At 47.1% G+C, this 24,850-nt stretch overlaps 2 protein-coding genes across 4 annotated transcripts in view; one reads left to right on the forward strand and one right to left on the reverse strand.

The window, feature by feature from the left end:
• The window catches only part of BICDL1 (BICD family like cargo adaptor 1), a 49,649-nt gene extending 41,941 nt beyond the window's left edge, over window positions 1-7,708 (forward strand). For 2 of the 3 annotated variants that reach the window (XM_054516723.1, XM_054516722.1), the window contains 2 exons: window positions 63-183; window positions 3,552-7,708. In XM_054516723.1, coding sequence (XP_054372698.1) covers window positions 63-183; window positions 3,552-3,740 — 310 coding nt within the window. In that variant the 3' untranslated portion in view covers window positions 3,741-7,708. Of the gene's footprint in view, window positions 1-62; window positions 184-982; window positions 1,092-3,551 lie in introns of all 3 variants that reach the window. The other variant, XR_004981196.2, reaches the window with a different exon arrangement.
• Window positions 7,709-8,557: 849 nt separating this feature from the next.
• Window positions 8,558-23,317, reverse strand: RAB35 (RAB35, member RAS oncogene family). The gene is made up of 6 exons (XM_036392985.2): window positions 23,168-23,317; window positions 19,477-19,527; window positions 18,596-18,719; window positions 11,901-12,025; window positions 11,689-11,813; window positions 8,558-11,158 (listed from the first exon to the last, which is right to left on the reverse strand). The coding sequence occupies exons 1-6, from the start codon at window positions 23,217-23,219 to the stop codon at window positions 11,030-11,032; spliced, it is 606 nt and encodes a 201-aa protein (XP_036248878.2). The 5' UTR covers window positions 23,220-23,317; the 3' UTR covers window positions 8,558-11,029.
• Window positions 23,318-24,850: the final 1,533 nt, after the last annotated feature.

The following is a 24,850-nucleotide window of genomic DNA, read 5'->3' on the forward strand; positions in this document are numbered from 1 at the left end:
GATATGCCTGACTCTTTGTTTAGAAAGAAGGAGGTGCCATGTCTGGATTTCTGTCCCCGCAGGAAGAACGCGGTGGAGGTGGAGCTGACCAAGTGCAAGATCGACATGATGTCCCTCAACAGCCAACTCCTGGATGCCATCCAGCAGAAGGTGAACCTCTCGCAGCAGCTGGAGGCCTGGCAGGTGAGACATGAGCCCACTGTCCCCCCTCCCTGTGGGTGTGTCCTGTTCTCTGCCTGAGCACCCATGGATTGGGTGTTTGGGGGTTTTGGCTCTGCAGGAGCCAGCGATGCTCATGAGGTGTGGGGGGTGCTGCCCCTCCCTGCTCCCACCCTTTTGGCTGTGAGCAGTGAATTCTACAGCTCTAAACTCCTTTAAAATGGAGAAGCAGACTGTGCCTCACATGGGAAATGTGCACGTTGCTCTGCCCTGGGGTGGGGAGGGGTCCATGCAGGAGGTGTCCCCAGGCAGGCACGCCCTGGTACACGTGGGCACAGCATGTCTGTGCATTTCCATGATGGAGCAGAAAGGTGGGAGAACGGGGTTGTGCTGATTGTTGCTGCACTGTTTGCATAAACTCTCAAGATCCATCAAGAAGGAGAAGCTAAAATTCCAGTTCTTCAGCAAGGTGAAAAAACAAAGTCATGGCAGTTCCACAGCTGCCCTGGAGATGCTCTGCTTGGGGTCAGTGGGGAAAATCCTTGTGAGCAGACAAAGCTGCCTCCTCCCAAAAGCAGCACCAAGGGAGGGCTACTTCAACAGAAAATAGAGCAGACTCAAGAGCAAAGGTCTGTGCCATTTATAGTGATTTGTTGCAGACCATGCAAGCCCCCAGCTCTACTAAGAACCAGCCTGACCAGTAGAACCTTTCCCGTACAACCTCGCTCCTGTTTCAACTCCACTGTGTTTTCGTTTCTCTCTCTCTCTCTTTTTTTTTTTTTCCCTTTTCTTTTCTTCTTTCTTTTCTTTTTCCTGCTTACAGTTTGCTTCCTCAGGGCTTTTTACTATCTGGCTCCTTTGGTTTCTGATCTAGTGGCCTTTCTCAGTTCCTGTACCAACAGCTTTAGTCGTACACCCCTCCTGCCTTTGAGGTGAGCTCCCCACACCCACCATCCCCTCTCCATCTGCTGCCACCATCACCCACATCCTTCTGTGCCCTCACCATCATCTGGCAAGAGGGGCCAGTGGGGGTCTCCATCACCCACCAATATTCTGCCCACACCCCCCATCCCAGCAGCAGCCAGGGGCAGCATCCTGCACCCCATGGTGAGGCTTTACCAAGGTCCATGGGCAAAGCCAGGCTGAGGTGCACATTTTATTAACCCTCTCTATCCACGTATTTAGTATCTGGAAAGTTTCTTGAAAGACAGACTGGGATTTTACTTCTCAGCCTCATTGTCCAGGTGACACTCTGCTCTGCACAGGAGCTGTCTGGATCCAAGTTCAGTCTGGATGGGTGCTATAAAGTTAGGCCTACTTAGTGCTAGAATAAACCCAGCTTAGGGCTTTAGAACAGGTCCTGTTGCAGTAACACAGCAACCCCAGACCTGCTCCCATCAGCTCTGTGAGCTGAGGCTCAGGCCACTTCATGGCAGTAAGTTGTCTCTAACATACTGACCTGAGGTGTTGCTACACAGCAACAAAAAGGTTTCCAGCCACCTCATGTCCCCTCAACAGCAGCTCAGCCACAGAGGCACAAAACAAGTGGGAGATTTATGTATTTTGGGGACTATTTTGCAAAGGAGTTTGCAGAAAAGTTTCTGATAGAGGATAAAAGTCTCTGCTTTAGCTGGGCATAATTGGACTCTTTAATCTGGTAACATTCTGCTTTTGCTCACTTCTAGTCTGCATTTCACCAAGGGCTGTCAACAAGATGACAGTGTTCTCTAAGGACATAATCATACAGGCTGCAAAATAGGATTCATGCAAAAAATCCTCCCTATCCAAGTGCTTTTCTCTCTGACTCACACATCTGACAGACAGGGATCCAATGCAGTGCACTCTCAATAGTGCATACTGTATTTTTATATATATATGATATTTTTGTGTATATATATATATATATATATATAAATATACATAATCCTTCTCATCCCTTGTTGTATGGTCAATCAAGGACACAGATCTGCCATGCAGGAGCCTGGGCACCTACTTCATTTAGCAGAAGAGGTGCCTTCAAAATCCAAGTGCTGTACATTTTCACATGGCAGCTTCAGCTCTGGAAACCTGTCTCACTGATATTTCATACTGATATTCACCTCAACCTCTTCAACTTTCCCTCTGCCTTTCCTCTCTCCAGCCCTGCTCTAAAAAGACCCAAAACTTCCCCAGTCTGTGTAGCTCTGCACCCTCCTGCTCCCACAGGGGAAGCCCCCATACTAAATTCAGGCCCAGGTCATGGCTATCAATCCTTTTCCCTGAAGAAAATGCTGCAACAAGAGATCAGCCATTATTAAGTTTCCAGTCCCAGCTGGCTGATTTGATTCCAATCCAGAGCAGCTGGGGCACCTGCTGGGCAATGGCAGCACCTTCCCTTCAATCCTGGGGCTGCCCTGACAGGCTGCCCCTCACCAGGTGCTGAATGAACAGCACTTCCACCACTCCAGCCCATCCAGAGTATCCTTACAGTGTCCTCAGCCCTAGTAGGGGACCAAACTGCTGGGGAGTAGGTGATTCCTCCTGTGGGGCTAGTTTACATACACACATTTTCACTAAGTTGTAGCTTAAATATGCAATTATAGGAGAAGCAATGGATCTGAAAGTTTAAAATCTGTAAAATTTATAGCCAGGTTTTCAAGGAACATGTTAGCACATCATTAGTGGCAACAGACCTGGGTAATTATTTTGTATAAAGGAGCTTCACTGTGCTGCAAACATGAACAAAATCAGAGCATTCCTGGTACACCTGAAAAGCCACAGTTGGTGTTGAGGTGTCAGTCAGAGCTCCCACTGCTGTGCTGGCTCTAGGGGAGGAGGGGGTCCAAGGGATGAGCTCAGTTCTGTTTGGTGAGTCTGGTGCAAAGCCAGGAGGGATCTGGTGGGCCCACACCTGCCCCAGCCCCTCGGCACCTCCCCCAGAGAAGCCCCAGTGACAGTGGCCATGCAGCAGCTCTGCCACCCCTGCCTGTCCACTTGCTGTGCACACAGACCTGCTCAGCACAGACTCTGTCCTTCTTCTGGCCTCTGCTTTCAGCTGCATTTGTTCTTCTTATTTATTTCTCCCCAAAGGGGACATCTGCAGGCTGCAGACAGCAGAGAAACGCAGCTTAGGGGTGGCACTGAGTCCCAGGCAGGCACAGAGCTCCTGTGCCAGACCACCTGAGCAATCTGTCCCTCAGAACTGTGTGATTGATCTTCCTCACTCCCTGAAAAGCCTCGTGGCAGCGAGCACAGCTGAGCCTGCTGTGGGGGGGGGACACAGACCTGTCCCTGCTCCCTCATCCCTGCTCCATCTCATCACTGCACGTTCCATTCCCATTTCAGCCGCCCCACCCCAGCTCCCCTTGGGCATCAGCTGCCACTAACGGCCCTGTCCTGTCCCTCTGCTGCAGGATGACATGCACAGGGTCATTGACCAGCAGCTGATGGACAAACACCCGAAGGAATGGAGCCAGCTTGCTTATTCCTTCTCCAGTGGCACCAGGCGGAGCGCCAGGCCCTCCCCCAGGCCGGAGCAGCAGGGGGACGAGCCCGGCGGGGCCGAAGGAAACCGGCTCTTCTCCTTTTTCAAGAAAAATTAATTTGAAAAAGAGAAAATTCTCCAACAATTCCTGCTTCAAGATGGGGAGTGGGGCAGCTGCCCAGCTTGCTGATGGACCCAAGTCTGATTCACTGAGTAAAAAAGAAGGGGGCAAAGGAGTTAACCCTTGAGACTCTGCACTATTTACACCGCACCTGGTCTGAACCAAATGTTTACATGAATTGGAGATTTGCAAATTGACAATGTTATTCTAGTAGAAAGAAACTTTTCTTATTCTATACGTGAAGTGATAAACTTCAGGGTATATTTTAGGCGCTTTGACACAGTCCAGTTTCTGCTGTGAAGAATTCTCTGATTGTCTTAAAAGCATTCTTATGCTGGAAAAGGAAATAAGCAGCCCCAAGACAGAGCGGTGCAGGGGATTGAGAACTTCTGTCACAGCAAGCAGAAGGGGAAGAAGAGAGCTGAATGCAAGAGGACAGAAGGGAGCCATTTGTATCACCCTGGCAGCTGTGACATCCTTCATCCATCCCACTGAGACTGGAGTCACTCTGGCCCCAGCAATACCATGTTTTGACCAATGTAGCTTTCTCCGTGGTGGAAGCTGAGCCCTCACTGCAGCTCCTGCCTGGGCACCATCTCCCCTTGAGCTCTGCGTGGCCGTTCACCCTCCCTGGGATCCAGGCTCCTCACAGCTCAGGGCAGGGGACAGATGGGTGGTGTCACTGTCCTCTCCAGCTCCCTCCTGTTAGAGGTAAGAGTTGCAGGCTGTAGCTACTCAGATTTCTCCCCAGGAGACTGACCATCTACAACAGATTACAGACTGGATAAAAGTTGTGCATGTTCAGTCCCGGGGCACCTGCTGTTCCTCCAATGGCCAAAAGTAGTTTGGGAGCTTCAGCAAGTCACACACCTTTCCCCAAAGCCATACACATCTCCCGAGCAGAGTAAGAAAACTGTCATTTTAACTGGATAGGCCCCCAAAAGCCTAACAAATAATTCACTGGAAGCCTACTCCCAATGATGTCAGTCAGTCTTTGACACTGGGTTGGCAGACTCCATCCTCAGAAAGCACACTGGCATCTGCCTTCACTGAAGCCAAAGGCTATCAGGGTGTCTACAAAGCTCTGGAAAGCCTGCAGGTTACTCTGCCCTATGCAGAAACACTGGCTATGGCCTGACAGAAAGGAGTTTTGTCCCTGCCTGGGGGTCAGTTGCTACTCAGCCCTTTAGTGAGCCAAAGGTCCTTTGGATCAAAGATGACCAGAGCCTGCTTTGCACGACTTGATCAACAAGAAGGAACGTGGCTTTTTTGGTGTATTCCAGCACACAGCAGTGCTGGAAACCCTGCAATACTCAACTAGGGACCTGCCCTCTGCACTGGATGGGCACTTCACAGCTCTTCTCTTTTATCAGTCTACCATCATAAGCCAGTGAGGAGCACCAGGCTCAGTTCAGAGATGTCCTGCTGCTGTCATGCAACTTTCACACATTCTCCCAGCTCATAATACCCATGAGTTTGTTTCCTGCTGCTTTCAAAAGGCCACCACACACACTGTCCCACAGCAGACAGAGCTGGCCTCACCTCCAGCCCTGCCCTGCTCAGCAACTTCGGTGCTAACACACCATTCCACAGGGAGCTGCTATCTCTACTCACAGGAACAAGCTTTCTGCTAGAACGGGTACCAATCACCTTCTAAGCAGCAGGTAAGAGGCTGGTGGCTTGGGTTTTAGTGTTATTCAGCCTCCCTGTGGGATAGAACATCCATAATACCTCAGTACAAATATCCTTTCTGCCTATGAAGATTTGAGCATTCCTGTATTTCCTTGTTACATGAAACCACCACATTGGTATGAAATCATCTTGCACTAAGGCAGCTCTGGGCTGCAAGGAGCAGAGTGCTCTGAGATTGGCCATGATAGTGAAGAGCTGAGTGGTGAAACCCATCTATATGAAAGCAATGAACTCTGGATTGCAGAACTTTCTTCAGGAGATGCTTGGGCAAAGCCCCACCAATACAGCTTGATGCTTTTGGGGAAAGGCATCAGGAGCCTCACAGGCAGGGAAGGAAACTGAAACTTGGCCTCTCCTTTCTAGGCAATGCTCAGCTTTTGAGTATCTCCTTGTAGCCACTTGTGCAAGCGAGGGGAAGGGCTGCAGTGCAGTGCCACATGACCTCATGCTCCCATCCTGCCTCTACTGTGACTCTGGACAGGGCAGGGACACGAGGCACCTGCTCAGCATCTCCTGCTGCCAGGACTCAGTCACACCCACATGCATTACCCCAGCCTTGGATCCCTGCAAAATGAGGAGTGGATGCATGGATGCCAGTGACACCTGTGACACGGTGACACCAGTGAACACTGAGAACGGTGCTCTGTCACAGGAGAGCCACATGAACATCTTGGTCCTCAGGGACCTTTCTTCTGCTGTCAGTTGTCATTTCCCAGATCCCACCAGCTCTCTTCAAGCCACATGCCCACCATGTGTGGGACTCTACCGCAGTGAGCATGGATGGATGGATGGATGGATGGATGGATGGATGCAAGCCTAAGGCAAGGGCCTTAAGTTACCCCACGAAGATGCAGTAATGAGATGAAGAAAGGTGCCTCTGCTACGTTTGCTGAGGAAAGTGACGCAATCGGTTGCAGGGGTAGGCACAGCCCATCTCTTCATTCAATAAGAATCCTTAATCCCATTGCAATTTTATTTATTTAACAAGAGTGACAGAAGAGATTGCAAGAGGAAAGTCTGCATGTTCTAAGGTGCCAGTTGGGTATGGTTTCTTCAAACAAGCCCCTTCACCCTAAAGACTTAGTTGCACTACTAAACCCAGAGATACAAGAGAACTGGGTGTAATGAACTGGACAACACACCAAAGGAGACCTCCTTGTGCTGAGCTGCTACTCCACAGGAACAGAAACTGCCTTAACACAGCAGCTAGGTATTGTCTTCTGTCTTGAAAAACCTCACCTGTATTTGTCACGTTGTGTTTTAACAAGGTCCCGACTGCTTCACTCTGTGCTGTCATTAACACACTCCCCTCCATCCTGTCACAGCCTGGAATCAGCCTTGCAGTGCTGGTTGGAAGACACTTCCTTCACTTGTGGCACTTGACTCTTCCAGGACGCACCCACGGTGTAAAGGACACAGCAGCTCCAGGAGATGAGATGGAGGAAGGACATTAATCCAGCAGGTACTCAGGATCCCAAAGGAGATTTAATGAGTGGGATCAGCAGCTCTAAATACAACCCTCAGCCTCGCTTTTGAGATAATGGTAAATAAAACAGTAGTGCTGCACAGTCACTGTTCAAATATTGCACAGAGAAGAGATGCCTGCTGAGATTAAGGTTACAAAGGACTTTCCCACAGGTAACAGGAGACTCTTTGGGCAAACGTTTGTTATGCCAGCCTGAGGGAAAAGGGATCAGTCTCCCCTTCCTAAACTCTGCAAGGGAAGCAACTGTAAACAAGGAACAAATGTAAATGAAAGGCAAGTCACTAGCACTTTATCTTCCCACAAACTTAGATCAGCAACTTGTCATGGAGATGAACAGTAAATGAAAAAGTTACTGACAACAGAGTCATTTTGCAGAGAGAGCAGGAAGTGAGGCTGCAGGCAGGGCCACATGCACTTGTCCTACTTAGAATGGTAGATTCCAGATATGCCTCTCCATCAGGCAAACTCTCTACTCCCCACTCAGCTATAAAAAGCAAGATTGTTTGAACCAAAAAGCCAAGAAAGGAAGTGTCTGGGTGCTGCAGCAATGATTCCCTTGGATTGAGAGGGAAAAAAGCACACAGCAGGGACAAGCAGACAGAATGTACCTATAGATATGTACATATACCACAGTGCTGTAATTTTTGTATGTAGCAGTCATGTAAATAAATGTATGGTTTTTATAAGATACATATTATAAAAATCTATAAAGGCATATTTTTAGTAAAAACAATGCTCTACTTCTTTTGTAAATAGTTCTCTTCAGAATAAAACATCATTTATACGATACTGTCTCAGCTCTCACTTTACTGTACCCAGCAGCAAAACAAGCTCATTTTTTGAACTGTCATTTAACACCCAACAGCATCTTTGGTGCTGCATCATCCCATGAAATTCAGCCAGGTAAAGCCCCTGTGTGTGCTTAGGGGAGAAGGGGCCAGGGCAAAAACATTTGAAACATTTGCATCTCTTAGGAACACCTAAAGGTGGGTAAATCATCTCACCTTCCAGCCATTTGTGTCCTTTACTGGCCCTGGGATGGAGGCAGACTCAGACTGGGAGGGGTTTAGACAGGAAACACAGAGAGGCACAGACCCACAGCTGGCAGCAGCTGCAGCTCAGGCCATCCACACGGCCCCAGGAGTCCCCTCCAGCTGCTCCTCCCAAAGGGCACAGACACAGCCAAGGCACCTTCCCAGAGGTTTCCATCTCTGCCCCAGGAGCAGCCTGGGCAGGGCAAGGGGATGCTGAGGGCACAGCCACGGCTGCAGTTCCTGCACAGATTCATTAAACACACAGCAATTTCCTGGGAAAGTGAAGAGAGACTCCAGGTGATTTTTATTCACCTCGGGAGAAGGAGCTTTCAAAGCTCACTCAATACTTTTTGTTGAGCAGAAAGACAAAAGATTTCAGCACAATCACAGGCATCTCACTTCACACAGAAATAAGCTACCCGTTCCACCTTCCTCTTTCATTCAACCTAAAACGGCAACTAAACATTTGAAAGCATTAATTATGGTTTTTTTAATATCCCCTCTTAGGAAATAACCCTTTACACTCACAGCAGCAGAGCTCACCCCTGGCTTGCCACCCTTCACCTCCAGGTGCTGGACAGCAGAGGAAACAGAGCCTCAAAAAAGATTTGGCAGCTTGTAACCTTTATTTTTAGTTTTTTAAAATTATTTAAAAAGCATAATTAGAAACTTTCATTACAGAAATAATCCTAGCAAACCAGTTAGACATTCCATTGCTCAACATTTAGGAAACTTCACATCAGCACCACTAGAGACACAGTCCCCACCCCTTCCAATTGAACAGTGATGGCAAGAGCAGAGGTAACTGCTCCTCTACAGCCAGCTCTGGGGGAAAAAAAAAATAAATTCCCACTTTAAGCCAGGAAGCTGGACCTGGATTGACAGAATTCCAACCACAGCCACAAAAACCTGGACTCAAAGAGGACCAATTTTTCCATATAAGAGAACACTCCAGGCTTGGGTGCACCATTTCCTCATTTTATTGCATCATTTCCAGTAAATTCAGACATGTTCTTTACTTCTGCCTATATGAAGTTACTCCCTCCTAGATCTGCACACAGCTACCAACAAGACTCCCAAAGTACCACAGCCGGGCCCCTCAGTCTGCAGGGGGAACCCCCAGAGGCAGCTCCAGGGACTGGCCCAGCTCCTCCCAGCACACACCACATTCCACACTGGAGAGCAGGCAGGAGGGACTGGTGTGACCAAAGCCACCACTTTGCACAGCCTCTCAACACTGATCAGAGCTCACCCCAGCAGCACCATCCCAGCTCACTCCAGTTCTGGGGCTACCACTGCAGGATATGTGAAGAACAGAGGTGGGTGAAGGCAGCTGGATCCATATCCCAGCACCTGAACCCATTAAAAACCCACGTGTTGCACATTCATCGTTTGCACTTTGGAAAAAGTCTTTAAAGTGATTGACCGTGATGTGATTGTATGATCAGGGCTCTCACCACAACCTGAAAAATCTAAAAAAATGCAGGCAAAATAAGTGACTAAAATTTAGCCTCTCCTGGAGAAAGGGTGAGGAAGGGAGAGAAGTGGGCTGATTCCAAGCTCATGGACATGGGTGAATCACATCCTACCAAACTAAGGCCAGCAATTCCACAGGGCCACTTACTGGCACATGGAGTATGTCCCCCTTCAAGGCCTTAAAGGAAGTCATACCCTCCATGCCTTTTAAGGTAAAATTATTTTTTATTATTATTTAGGCAATAATTCAGGTGCTGAGCGTGTCCTTTCAGCCCAGACATTTGATATTTTAGTTACACACACACATACACTCTCCACCTTTAACTACATCTATTCAGGCTGAGGAAGTGAGCCCTTGTTTTCCCAGAAAGGCTGACGAGGGCCAGGAAAATGTTGCTGAGCACAGCAAGCCCAGTTTGTTTCCAAGTGTGATCCTCCACCACCACATAACCCAAGCAAGCAAGCTTTCCATTTCTTTGCATTAAACAGCAGTCCTCCTTCCTAACTGAAGAATCCTGGGAATGATCCTGCAGCTTTCATATTCAGACATCAATAAGAAGAGCTCAATTTTTTTCATGCCTTTTCTCTCTCAAAAACAAAAGCTTTGCCACCAAAATTCACATTCAAGTTCAGATTGCCTATTTGTGGACAGGGCAACAAGGAGAAGTTTGGGGTTTTTGGCAGAATCACATGATTTTTGTTCTTCTCAAAAGAAATGGACCCTCACTTAGAACACTGGCAGAACCAGAAGCAGAGGTCAAAGTTGTTAAACTTTGCTTTAAAAAAAAAAAGGTTTTATCCAAACAAATCCCACTTCTGCAGGTCAGTTTGTTTTCCAGTATCTTGATACAAACTACAGGAGAGCACAGGTACAGCTGGGCTGCAGCACAAGGAGGTGAAACCCAAGGATCCAGCCACGAATCTGGATGATGGCAAGCTGAAATTCCAGGCCCCAGCAGCAGCTCCAGCTGCCAGCCCAGGGGCTGGTGAAATCAAACCCCAGGCTCCAGCAGCAACACCTGCAATCCTGGTACCTAGAAAAACACAGCCCGAGCCCCAGGAAAAGCCAGGGACTCCAGGAGAAGCCAGGGGCCCCAGGGGCAGCAGATGCCAGCCTGGAGCCCAACAGAAATGCAGCTGGAGGCCCCAGGAAGCAGTGCCAGCCCGGGGCCAACTCAAATTAAGAACTTTTAAACTTTTTCTTTAAAAAGATGAACTCTGCAGTCCATGATTGGTTGACATTAAGAAGGCAGAAGCCAAAGCGACAACAGAGAGGCGAGGCTGGTTAAAGCAATATACATTATATACAAACTCTTGGGTTAATTAGTCCACTTGGTAGGCAACGTCCTTCTTGTCTACAAGGCGCACTGGAATGAGCAGGGGAGGAGAGGGGGGCAAGATTCCATCCGATACCTTCTTGGCACTGCAGTGGGAAGGTGCCAGCGCCTCTTGATAGAAAACATGGAGAAAAAATAATCTTTAAATAACGGCACAAAACTGAGAAAGTCCTCCCAAAGCCTGCCCCAGTGGAATTGCCCGAGTCTAGCTGGAGGGGCTGATCTGTCTGAGAGCAGAGTCTCTGCAGCAGGGAAGGGGCATTAGCAGCACCGCTTCTTCCTTTTACTGTTCTTCGTTAGCTTCACCACATCGTTCTGTTGCTGCTGTTGCTGCTTTGCTAAGTTTTCTTTCTTTGCTCGCAGGACAAGCTCTGTAATGCAATTAAACATCTGCAAGAGAAACAAGCACACTCAGACCACCCCAGAACTCGGGCTGGCTCCTGTGGGGTGCTGGCTCCTGTGGGGTGCTGCTCCCATTCCCCTTTTCTCTATGTTACAGTAACACTTCAGAGACCTTCCCCAACCCACTATGGCCCAAGTGGAAATCCAATAGCTTTTCCCAACCCACTCCCAAACTAAACAGTACCTCTATCCCTTTTTCCAAACCAATAAAACCAGGGCAGTTTGGCAATTGAGGGCAGGAGTGAAGTCTGATAGTCTTACCTCTTACAAGCATTCTCAACTCCTTCCTGCCTAATACATGAGCACTGCAAAGCTACTGAAAATGCAGTGTGGGCTCCTTCATTTTGCTTCCCCAACTCTTCCAAAAACAGCTGAATGTCTCTTTTTGAGATTTTACCTACTACTTGCAACTCATACAAGCACTTTTTCTTTCTCAATGGGAAGAATGGAATTTTTACTTCTTCCCACACCATTACCCCTAAATCATTCTATCTCTACTCTTCTGAATATTATATTACCTCTTCCACATTAATATTTTCTTTGGCGCTGGTCTCAAACAACTGGATCTCCATCTGCCCAGCAAATTTATAGGCATCTTCTGTTTCTACCACTTTTCGGTCTGGATCATCATTCTTATTGCCCACTAAAAAAGGAAAGAGAATAAAAGTCAGTTTGGTATTCCAGCAGGCCAGCCCACTAAATAAGGTGCTGTAACTCCCTAATCACCTACCAAGTATCCTGCAGACATCATCACAGTTTTGATTAATTTCATGCAACCACCGTTTTACATTCACAAAAGATTCTGCGCTCGTTACGTCGTAGACAACAATGACCCCGTGTGTTCCTCTGTAATACCTGTGGGTACAAAGGACAGCAAATGTTAACCCAGGGCATCACCTTCTCTTCCACTGAGCTTCTACAGGATTCACAATAAATCCTCAAGTTATGGTAATCAAGTGCCCCCATTTCTCTCCATTGAGACTCATGTAGCTCTTTATAACAGCTTGATCCCAGGCTATTCCCCCAAAGCTACAGAGCTCTCTGCTCATTCACTCTACACAAATACATTTCCAAGTCCAAAGTCTTCTAAAATCTTCCTTGTTCAGGTTGTCAGGACCTTCAAAGATGAATGCTGTCTTCCAGCTACAGGACCAAAGGCGATGGTACCCCCAGCACATCCTCAGAACTGGCTGTGATGTCATCCCTGGGGCTGTATAAGCCACATCAAGTTTTTGCAGTAATTCTGTTATCTGTGAACGATCACTTACAGACTAAAATTTCAGCAGATCTCCAAATATACTCAACCTTCAGTCACAGTTCTCTTGAGCTCTCAAAAATTTCTGTCTTGTTGAGCGACTGTGTTCTGATCACACCTTCCTACTCAACAGATCGACTCCATATGTGCATTCAATACACTCTGCTACCTTTAGCCATTAAAAATAAGCTGTATTTCAGTTTATTCCCATTAGTCTTGGGCAACTGGCACCTTTAAAAGATGATGCACAAGTCTGATATGCAAGAAAAATATCTGAATTCAGGTTCCAACATTATCACCTGCACAAAGCTACCAAAGACAGATAGTATCTGCACCATGAAAATGCTAATTAGAAACAAGCAAGCTCTACCTTCTCAGTTTTCAGCCACAATCACAAGGCTATCAAGTACATTCCCTGTGGCAAATTAGGCAGCTGTAACCCAAAAAATAAAAAGTAATTTAAACAGGTAACGGTTAACAGTGAGGTCTTCATCAGGATCCATTTTTTTGTATTATGTGTAACTTTATTCTTTTCCTTACATCCTCTTCTCTTTCTTCTGATCAATATTAAAATTTTTAATAAAACAAATTCAAGAAACCAGCATACAAAATTGAGGATTTTCCCTTAAACCGTGACAGCATTACTAGACCTTGCTGTCTTATCACAAGCACTTCTTGCTTGTGCACTTCAGAGATGTCCACTGAGACCATTCTGCTGCTCTTTGATTTTTCCAACTCAGCAATCACATCTTTGAACTTCAAAGCTTTAAATCTAACCCAAACACACCTTTGAGAAGATCTCAAAGCCTCAGCTCTCTTTGCTACTGAAGTGCTTCAGCAAGTCACTGTCTCTTCCACCTCCAGCCTCATCATCCTTCTACAAGAGAAGCCACCTGCCTTTATGCATCATCAGACAGACTTGCAGAGAGGCGCAGAGCACCCCCAGGGCCACACACCTTCCTCTGCTGATCCCTGCAGTGACAGCCCTGGGTACCAGTGCTCCTCCAGGATGCTCCTACTGCCTGGCTGGGCACTTGCAGAAGACACTCAAATGCTTCTCCCATGCCATGTTTTACCAGTGATTTATGCTGTACATTTGCTTCCCTTGGCAAGAACTAACTCAGGTAAGAATTACTTATTCCCAGCCCATAAGAAATCCTGCACTTTCAAATGTTCTAGTCCAGTCACAGTCAATTCTTTCAACAACTTCAAAACTTGCTACAGCACTGCATTTGTGCTTGACTTGATTACAACACAACTTTATTCATAACTTGGATCCTTTAGAGGGAAAAGTATTTCATGGCCTGAATCCACATGTTGCAAAAATAACCCATCCTCTCCTGATACTGGCATGCCCTGCACACTGGTTTTGATGAATCCTCTTTTGAGTGACATCAATCCTACCAACACACTGCATTTCTCCACAGCTGAACAATAAAATTATCTTCAAGTTCTCCCATATCATCACCTAATAATCTTTTAATTCAGCAGCCCCCAGGCTGACCTACCACTTCCTCCCCAGCACTGAGCACTGCATTTGCCAAGACAGCCCTTGCAGAAGCGCAGTGGCTCAGCTGCACCTACGCAGAGCTGCTTCTCTCTGCTGTGCACACCGAGCCCAGCCTGGCATCCCTGTCAGCCCGAGCAGGGGCCCAGCAGAGCATCCTGCTGCTCCTACCTTGCCCACGCACCTACATTTTCTCCTGAGCAAAGCACATGATGTCAGGGAGTGGAGAAGGGGCAGCTGCACACACCAATCCCACTCCTGACACCTCCATGTCAGCACCACCACGTGTTGCTCCTGGGATGGGGGCTGTGGGCTGGACCCTGCAGCAGAGACCACCACAGCAATGGGAACCCTGCAGGGGTTTGGAGCTCCTGCCACTGATACTGCCAACCACCTCATCAGAAACAGCTTCCTTTGTGCAAGACAGCAACCCCTGGCTCCTGCTGAGTGCCTACCAGCACACACTGCTGCTATTTTTGGAACAGAAAATTGTCTGGCACATCGTTCTAGAAAGGTTGCCAACCCCTCGTCTACACTAAAATGTCATTTTCTCTATTGGCTGTCATTACCAAGAGAGATAAACCTGAGAGATAAGACCATGACTACCTGTTATTCTCTAACTCTTAAGTCCCATAGCACACATTTTTTCTCAAAAAGGTGGTCATGCTATTTTCCATCAGTTGTTAGATGCTCTGCATCCTAGATAACATTTAAGGCTTAACAAGTATAGAGAAGCTTCTCCAACCCCAAATGCAGGACAGTACTAGAAAACAAAATCTAATTTATCCTATCCCATACTTCAACTTCCAGAATGATGCAGTGCAGAATTGCTTTTATAACAGGTTGTGGGCTTTGGCGAGTAGAGAACAGATGGGGCTTTTGGCATTCAGGGAGGAGTAGGTGTAAATTTTGTGCTTTTGGCAACCAAGAGGTAGTTGAGACTTTGACACAAGGGAAAGAATGTCTTATCTCCTTCCCATCCACATTTTTGGGGAAATAGAGACCACAGAAATGAAAGCAGAAGAGACCTGAAGTCCTCAATCTGAGCCTCTCAGTCACAGACTGGTGCTGGCTGTCCTCTGTGTGGTGGGAGTGCTCTGCCATGTACTCTGCAAACCCCCAAGCCAGCATCTGCTGGTGGAAATACCTTTGTGAAATACAGAAAAAAAATGTTCTAGACCAGTTATTCATGTTAAGAGTATCCATGAAAGTATCTGCTGAGGTGAAAGACAACCAAACCTGACCTGTGTACACCTTTGGATGCTTGGTGGTAGCCAACAATCTCCCATACAGTTGCAAGTCCCTAGACCTAGAGGCTTTACATTTAGCTTAGGTGTGGAAAGGGCTTAAGAAAGCCAACATTTAATTGAAATAAACACCTTATTGCTCGTTCTGCCACTGGAATTACCTGGGGATTACCCAAACTCAACATGTCCTTCAGCCACCTGCATCCCCTCCTCACATCCCTGAACACAGTCTTGGGAAACACAAAGGAACAGCTGCCACTGGTTGGGGCATTCGCTGCTGCAAGAAACCAGTGACAAAGTTCTCAGATTCCCTCTAGCAACTGCTTCCCAATATTAACATTTGGAGTCATAACAACAGCTTCATGGAGCACAGCAGCAGCTAAGTCAGATTTAAAACAGACACTATGTTGGTCCAGTAGGACCCATATGTTGGTTTTTTTTTTTCCAGGAAAACATTTAACTGCCAAACATGAAAGACACGGCACTGGTTTTTAATCCAGCTTCTTTGTTCATATTTCACTACTTTGTAGCACACATTTCCTTTGTTTTTTCATTCATCTAGAATTCTAACCATTTCCAGAGACTTCTAATAATCTGGTTTCATACTCATCTTTCTTTCAAGTTCTTGGAAGCACACCTATTGTCAGTCAGACCAGTCTTTTAACTACTAGCCTTTTAGTCATATCTGCTTTACAAGACACAGCAATTCTATCATCTCAAAGGTCTTATCCCTCTCTCAAACATGCCATTCCACAGGAAACCATTGCAGAAGGTCCCTCTGCTATCACTATTCATCCTGAGCTGGCATCTGACAGCCATTATGTAAAGCTGGAATCCTAAACCCAGAGTCCTGAATCAGGACAAAGTAGTCCTGTCTACAAGAGGAAATCAAGTACAGGGACTGGCTGTTCATGCATTTTAAGTATTCCTGCTAATACAGCTGCATCCTGGCATGCTAAATCCCTGGTGAATTTAAATCAAATTTAATTTGGATGACATTCCATGGCAACCAAATTCACACAGATCAGCCTCTCCTCCCAGAAGGCACCAGCTATCCCAGTATTTCCACATTTAACAGACAATAAAACCAGCTGCCTTTATACTTCCTAGTCTGAAATTTTCTTGAGCTTCTGTGGAATACTCCAGACCAACGTGATTTCTGTTCCTTAACAGTTTTATTCTGCTTTTCATCAGCTTTTGACTGTAGTTACAGTCACGTGAAATCAAACTACTACAACCTTTTAATGTTTCCCAATTTTCCACTATTAACTTCCTACCACCTCTACCATTTTGCAGTTCTAAGTCCACACAGCAGCACTACCAACCTATTACTGTAATTACCAGATGGGCTCTAATTTCAGGCTTGCTTGCCAGGCTTGGCTCAACATCAATCTGAACTCTGCCTTTCACTGTAAAGGGACTCCCTGACCTACTGTAATACTGAAGGAACACCTTTTATATTCTTAACTTCAGTCTAAACCTCAATCTAGTCAAAGACCAGGCACACTACTACATTCTGTTGACAGGGCACTCACACTCCACCCATGATTTGATAGCCAAGGCCTTTTGTAAGAACAAGCAAGGTTGATTTGTCAGTCAGTTTAGGATAAATAAATCAGTTAACTTTGCCAATAAATGAAAAAAAACAAAACTAACCACAAAACAAGCCAGCCAGAACCATTTCTAAAATTTAACTTTTGTTATTGCCTGGTTTTATAGGCAATATGATTAGGAACACTAGACAGGCACAGCCAACCAACCTAGCAAGAGGAGCCCTCATCCCACTATAATCAGCATTCCCAAAGCATTTTCTTCAACACTTCAAATGCACTTGGACACGTGAACTTCTTTGCACAGAACTGCAAAAAATGCAGATTTTTTTCCCTGACCATGGAGTTACCATTCAGTAACTACCAGAGTGCTAAGGAAGACACCCCAAAACGTTAGATCCCCCTAAAGTAAAATATGCCTCACTTGGGTAAAAAGCAATGAATGCAAAAGGAAGTAGCAGCAGAGTTCCAAGAGGTCATGGCACAAATGCCTCAAAACAGATTTCATTATCTATTTGAAATGTTAACGAAGAAAAGAATTTCCATAAAACACTGCGCAAGGTCCGATCTGCAGCAATTCCCACTGAATCCTCCTTTGCTGGTATCCCTGCTCAGTGCTGGACACACCATGGCTTTCTAAGCTAGCTGGCATCACCCCAGGAGCCAACGCTCGTTCCTGAGCCCGGGAATCTGCAAACAGGAAGGCCATTTGCTGACTCAGCAGTACTGGGGGCTCTCTGACTCGCCTGTCACAGCTGACAGGGCTGCAGCACTGCACGGCTGCCTCCCCCTCACCACTTCCTTCCCAAAACTGCCTGCAGCGCTCCAACAAGAAGTGATGTCACACACAGGAACCCTACAAGAGGCAACTGAGTTTTTTTCAAGCTAAACACTTAAGAAACAATGGAAGTAACCCAGTAATATCCGTATAGGAGCGCAGAGGAAAGGGGCGGCGCACACATCACGTTGGACTTTGCCATTTCTAGACATAACACAGATGTAACCAATCTCATTATTTTCAGGTGTAAGCAAATTAATCAGTTCATCAGCTGAAAATTATACTTCTCTCAAATAAGAGCCAAAGGAGAAGTGAGTCATGAAGGACCAAGTGAAACATATGGATCTTTCAAGAATTATTTTGGTTAAAACCCAAGGAACAAAAGTTCCATTTCCAAATGCACTTTTCCCTCTTCCCCCCATGAGCAGTCCACTTTTACTGCAATCAGTTTACAAACACATTTTATTCTTAGTTCCCACCACCGCAGCTCTAGGTGTGGTTTCTTCAGGAACAGGAAAAGCTCTGCACATGCTGTTCAAAAGGACAATGAGTTCAAATCTGAATTCCAACCAAGGAAAAGGTTAATATCATGTGGGCGTCTGCTTCAGCAGAACTCCACATAAAGATAGCTGCTAAAGCATTTGTCCTAAAGGAAAACCAGGAGAAATCCTACTCTTCAGTCTTCGAGCTGTTCATTAGTTACATGACACTGGCAGAGAGTTTGCACTCTGTGCTTGGCTGTGCAGTCAGAGGACAAACTTGGACAGGCACTGAGACAAGCTGCCTACTACACGCAGTCTAATACCTCTAGTTCTACCAGCAGAGGAATAAGGGAATACTAGCAGAGGAATAAGACAAAGCCAACCACAGAAATGCATAGAAGGGTGAGGAACTCTGAAATCCCAGTTTCAAAGCTTGCCAGAACATCACCACCACAGTCAGTTCTGACACAGCTGAGAGAGGTTTCACTGTACAGACCACACAGCTATCACTCGTGATCAACTGCAGCACTTCAATAGCTAAACCCCAACTCTGGACTAGGAGATCCAGACCCAGAGGTGCACAGCACAAAGGCTGGTGTTACTCACGTTGATGTAATAGTCCGGAAGCGTTCTTGGCCAGCTGTGTCCCAGATCTGGAGCTTCACCTTCTCTCCATTGATCTCAACTGTCCGGATTTTAAAATCCACTCCAATGGTGGTAATGTAGCTGCCTGGAGGGAAAGCGTGGGTAAGTGAGAACCTAAGGCTTGTTTATTTTGGATGTCCCAAAGCACACTGCTTGGACACTACTTGGCAGCAGCTCTCAGACTGGACAGGAGAACAAGGTTCCCCAATCTGCTTACTGTTTAAAATGCCTTATATCATGCTGATCTACATATTTTTATCTGTACCTAATAGCTTTTCTTCCTAGCCATAAAACCACTTCTCCCATGCCATCTTTAAAATTAAAAGTTCAGTGTTACAAAATAAAATTATTATTTTCCTATCCCATTGATCAAGAGTATGCACCCAAATATCTCAAGAAATAGACAGTAACTATGAGAGCACTTCACTTGTGAAAATTTTGAGACAACACTTTGCTTTAAATACTTGTGGAAACACTTGTTTTGAATACAGTCCTACAGTTCTAGGAGTTTCCTCCCAATAAATTGGTTATATCACGAATGTAAGTGGTTTACCACAATACTCAATCAATCTAAATCCCAAATGGCTAATAGGAAGTCTGCAGAGTATAGCACAACCTAAACCACCCAAGCTGTTTCTGGAACCACCTCAGTATTTCAATACTCAGGGACTTCCAGCTGCAAGTGAAGATCAGTCAGGATGGCCTGCACAGGCCTACACCAAGAGATGCAAAGTTAAAAGATGAGGTATTCCCAGCACAGCTATCAGTGGGCAAACATAGATTCCTTACAACCAGCAGCAAACCTAGAGCATTTCACTTACTGAAGGAAACAAACCACTCACCTGAGAAGGTATTATCTGCAAAACGCAACAGCAAACTGCTCTTGCCCACACCTACAACAAACAAATACAGCAAACTTTCAATACAGTCATCCTGGGGGTCGGGGAACATGACAATGTTTTATCCATCCATTGCATAAAAATCAGCACATCATTTAGTACCATCCACCTTAAATATTCATCTCCACACTCTCCTCGGAGATTTGACCAAGCACAGTCACCCCAAGACAGGATGCTCCTGGTAGCAGTGCAGGGAGGGGGAACTTGTGCCCTCCCTCCTCCAGCCCTCAGCAAACCCTGCAACAGCAGCTTCTGAACCGTGGTCAGTTCAAGAGGTCAGAGAAGAATAATAACTAAAATCAAGTTCACAATCAGTAGGCTTACATCTGCTAGGGAAAGAGCCAAAGCTGAGCATGTCCTGTGAATGAACAAGTGCTCAGAGCACTGCTCTGAATTCAGCACTATTGAATTCCACTTGCACATCGTGTGTGACGTCAGTAACAGCCCTGCCTACCTCCCATTCTGTGTGGAATTTGGACTGCTCTGACAATCACACAGGGCTCGGTACTACAAAGCTCCCATTAGCATGGCCACAGTGTAACAGAAGCCTGAACACTAATTGGGAATCACTGTCCTGTACTGCTGCCTGAAACAGCCTCATTGCACATCTCACTGGAAGGACACACACCTTTCTGAAGCTGTCCCTGTTGCCAAAATGTTCCATGAAACATTCCTCTAAATGCTTTGAGTAGCTCTTCATCCAGGTTTTCCATACTGATTGTTTGCACCCTGATCACACCCTGTTGCAGGGAAGCATTTTTCACAGTGCTTCAGACAAGAGCTGTAAGAAACTCATTCCTGCACACCCACCCAAGGGAATCTGGGTATCTGAATGTCTCCACGTTGTTATCTCTGCATAACATCTCTGCTGTTAATGACCCTTTCTCCCCAAAATAAATCTGCTATGGCATGAATAGGAAATTCAACTTCACCGAGGTAATTATCTATTAAATCTTTTCAGGTAGAAGTTATCCAAGGTAATTATTTTGATGATGTATAACTTGCAAGTTCTTCTTAATAGAAGACCTATGCAAAGGCTATGCAGAACTCCAGTAGTTTTCAGCTGCTGGCATGTGACAACAGCTACCAACAAAAAATAAAAACCAGCCTAAAAATCTGCATGATTACAGTAAGCCAGGTCTCATTTGCAAAGAGTTCAAATCACCAGCCATCTGGAGAAGCCATGCTCATTCCTCACTGCTACCAAGCTAAGGAGGAAAAGAGGTAAGGGACTAAAAAATACAAAGCTACAGCATGCATATAATCAATATATCTGAGCTCAAAAAAGGTAGCAGAGCAGTTCCTTCAGAGGACTGGTTATTTAACAAGACTTAAAGCTCTGGAAACACCAGTCAATTAAGAAAAAATAAGAAATTAAAAGAAAACAAGGATGTTTCAGCAGCAAGCGTGTGCTTCTTGACCAAGCAGCCTTGGCCTTCAGCTCAGTGAAAGGCAAGAAGGTGCCAGAACCCCCAGACCTGTCAGACCACAGCAGCACGTCCGAGCTCAGGCGGCCCTGGGCGATGCTGCAGAGCTGCACATGACACTGCTCTGTCACACTGCCCTCCACTGCACAAGCTGCACAGCTCCCAGCAGGCTGGCAGCTTCCAGAGAGAAGAAAGCTCCCGAACTCAGGAAGTTCTGCATGCTCCCAGTGACAATGATCTCACTAAACAAACCCTGCCTCTGACCCACACTGCTCACACAGAGAAAACCACACTCTTGGTGACCCCACACTTCCCACACAGAGCTGTTTGAAGATCTGAAGACAAGGCTTGCAGGGCCCTCAGCTTCTTGAAGACAGCAAAACGAAACAAAACAAAAAAAAAAAAAAGCCTATTGACTTTGCACAATTACAATTAAAAGTATATTTCAGTGTCAGACAAGATTCTAAGACCCATGTCTTACTGAATGGTAGAGTGAATTAAAGAAGCAGATGCAAAGCACAGATCATCTGTATTATTTTTAAATATCTGGCACAGCTGAAATCACCAGCAGCTTTTCAAGATGACCTGTTCTAAAAACACACAAACCTACTACCCCTCTGACAGATTTGCATACAAGGGAAAGCAGATGAGACAGAATTATCCTATCTAGTAACAGTCCACTTCCTATTGCAGGGAATAAATGTCAATAAACAAGGCAAGCAAACTGTTTCGTGCAAGCAGGGACAAAGCCATCCTGTTGGGGTTAACAAAAACAAAACCAAAGAAAAATCAATAGTCAAACTACATAGTGAGATTTAATTACAGCAGAGAACCACAGGCAGCCTGACAATTCTCACAACACTCCTTTCACTGGATACACTACAGGGATTTTGCTCAAGAAGACTGAGCTGACAAAATTTATTTAATTGTTTAAAATGAGAAGTCTTCCTCAGAGTTTTCACCATCCTGTTTATCTTGCCTGAACAGTTTTGGAACTCATCAGCAACCAACAGAGCCACTGCTCTACTCAGAACGCAGCATTTGGTTGTAATAATCCAAGGCTCCCAGAACTGCCTGAAGCTGCTCTGAAGCCATTGTCCTATCTCCCTCCTTAGATCCCTTCATGCAGACACAGTTTAGTGTAGAAAAAAACATTTTTTTGCATGAAGCTAAGGCTTCTGAAGGTGATAACTGCCAAGATCGTGCAACATTACCCTTTCATCAAGAGCTGTGCCTCGCTGCATGCCGGGACCTGCCGCCCCAAGGACCACACCTCTGTTAAAAGAAGAGGGTGGATGCACCCTTCTCCAGTTTATGGAAATTCAGCTGCAAGCTGCTGGAGTGCTACCAACACGGAGCTGCACCGACGGCAGCAATCCTCCCAGCCCCAATCCCTGTGCACCCAGACCAAAGCATCAGACACTGGCACAGTTCACACGCTCAGCCCTCCAGAAGTTTCTGAGGTTGCTGAAGTATTTAAAGGTCTATTTTCAAAAAAACCTCAAACTATGCCTTTATCTCCTCTTTTTAGATATTTGCATCCTATGCTATAACAAGAAGCACACAAAGCTACCAGCTCTTCCAGGATTCATTAAAAAAATAAGGAACTCTAGAACTGAGACTTCAGGCTGAAGCACAAAGAAGTCTTAAGGAATAATTAAGATAATAATGACTGTTAAAACGTACTAGCTGCCACACTGGAAACAACAGTCCTTAGGGCAGCCAGCCCTTCCCATCGATCCCTAAACTGCCTGTCACAGGGGAAGGGAATTCCCTGCCCATCCCAGCAACAGATTAGTGGGCGCCGTCAAAACATGCGCTCGCCAAGGCTGATGCCGGCAGCACCGCCGGTGCTGTCCTGGCTTCTACGTGTCTAATCTGCCTTTTCCCAAACCCAGCCAAGCTATTTACCATAATATCCTGCGGTAGCCAGTTCCGCAGGTTTATCAGATAAAACCTCCCGAAGCCCAAGCGAACGCGCCCCGCCATTCACGCACAGCGCGGGGTCCCGGCTCAGCCCCGCGCCGCGGCACCGGCAGCACAACGCCGCGGCTGCCCCGGGCGGAGGAGGCCGCCCGTCCCCGGCTCCCCCGCGCCGCCCGCCCCGGACCCGGCCCCGCCGCCGCGCTCCGGCCCCTCACGGCCCGAGGGGCGGCCACCCCGCCAGCGGCCTACCCACGCCCCCGGGCCGTGCCGCCCGCGCTCACCGCTGTCGCCGATGATGAGCAGCTTGAAGAGGTGGTCGTAGTCCCGGGCCATGGCCGGGGCGCGGCCGCGGGCGGCGGAGCGGGCGGGGGGGGGGGCGGGGGGCGGCGGCGGCTCCGGCCGGAGCCACTTCCCGGACAAACAGCCGGAACTGACAGCGGGGCCGCCGCCGCGCATGCGCCGGGCCGCCGCCACGGGCCGCCAGCTGCCCCGCCGCGCCTGCGCCGGCCCCGCCCAGCCCCGCGCCGCGGCTGCGCGGGAAAACGGCCGCGCCCTCACGCGCCCGCGCCTGCGCGCGAGGGGCGGCGGTTGAGGCGGGCGGCGCGCGCCGGCGGCCCTGGCGGGAGTGTGAGGGACCGGCCGCCCTCAGCCGCCCTCCGCTTCCCCTCCGCGGGAACCTTGTCCTCCCCCCCGTGCCCAGACACTGACTGACCGCCGTCGGGCGCGTGTTTCCCCCCCAGTTCCCGTAGTGCTCGTGTGAGGACGCGGCAGAAAGCGACGCTGCCCCCAGGAAAGTGTCAGAGGCGTGAGGGAGCCGCAGCAGTCCCAGCTCTGCTCCAAAGGAGCGATTTGTGTAGGTACAGGAACAGTTCCCAGCGCAGCCCAAGCCGCAGGTGAGGAGCCCCACAGCAGTGATAGGAAGTACCCAGGTGTGTGTCACAGCCCTGGCAAGTCAGGCCAGTCTGAAATTAAATGCCTGGGGTTTTTAATCCACAGATGTGCCTGTGTATGGCCTAGGAAGGGCCTTGACCTCATGCCCATCTGCAGCTGTGCTTGCACCGTCCCCAGCCACATCTGCAGTGTGGCTCTCCAGAGCACTGCCAGTCGTGCAGCAGCCTGAGTGATTTTGTTATCAGTTGCACAGATACTGACTACACGTATTCTGCCAGACTATGGTCACTTTTTAGGTGATTGCCACCTCTAAGTGGAGACATGGCACAGGAAAAGTGCTGGGTTTTGCTCTGATTAATTTTTCTTAAAGATTCTCACTGGTACTTGAACTGCTGAGATCAAATTGAATTAGTTAATGAAACCTGTTACTAACATACATTATCATCCATATGGGAAGAGGTATATTAGCTCTAAATAACTTGGATTGTTACAGATTATAAATGAGTCTGTATTAGGAATAAGTTGTTCCCTGTGAGGGTGCTGAGGCCCTGGCACAGGTTGCCCAGAGAAGCTGTGGCTGCCCCATCCCTGCTGTGTCCAAGGCCAGGCTGGGTGGGGACTGGAGCAACCCGGTCTAGTGGGTCATGTTCCACTTAATTATAAACCTTTCTTAATCTTAACCTTCAAAAACGTATTATGGTTTTCAAAGTTCACCCCGTCAAGGTCCTCAAATCCTGGAATCCACCCATGTGACCTTCAGCTCACATTCACTCTGCAACTGATGCATTTTAAACACCACATATGTATATATGTATATATATATATATATATGTTGCACTGGGGCAATCCAGCACCACCAGAGTAACTGAGGACACTGTAGCTGCAGGGAAATCCCTTGAACCCAGCACACAAACCACCAGCTCAAACCCAAAATGACAGTGACTCCTATTACTTCTATTTTTAAGCTCATGAAACCTCATCGCATGAAAAGCATGAAGTGTCATGATGTTACCAAATAAAATGGACAGTAAGAACTGTGACTAATCAAAAAAAAAAATCAAAATATTTGAATA

The sequence above is a fragment of the Molothrus ater genome, chromosome 18, assembly GCF_012460135.2.
Source record: "Molothrus ater isolate BHLD 08-10-18 breed brown headed cowbird chromosome 18, BPBGC_Mater_1.1, whole genome shotgun sequence".
In the NCBI taxonomy this organism is placed as follows: domain Eukaryota; kingdom Metazoa; phylum Chordata; class Aves; order Passeriformes; family Icteridae; genus Molothrus; species Molothrus ater.

Excerpts from the sequence above, each read along its gene's own strand:
- RAB35 (XM_036392985.2), bottom strand. The coding sequence starts at position 23,219 with ATGGCCCGGGACTACGACCACCTCTTCAAGCTGCTCATCATCGGCGAC. Across the intron at positions 12,026-18,595 it reads TTCCGGACTATTACATCAAC|GTATTACAGAGGAACACACG; the intron begins GTGAGTAACACC and ends TTGTACCCACAG. Across the intron at positions 11,159-11,688 it reads AAAATATTAATGTGGAAGAG|ATGTTTAATTGCATTACAGA; the intron begins GTAATATAATAT and ends TTTCTCTTGCAG.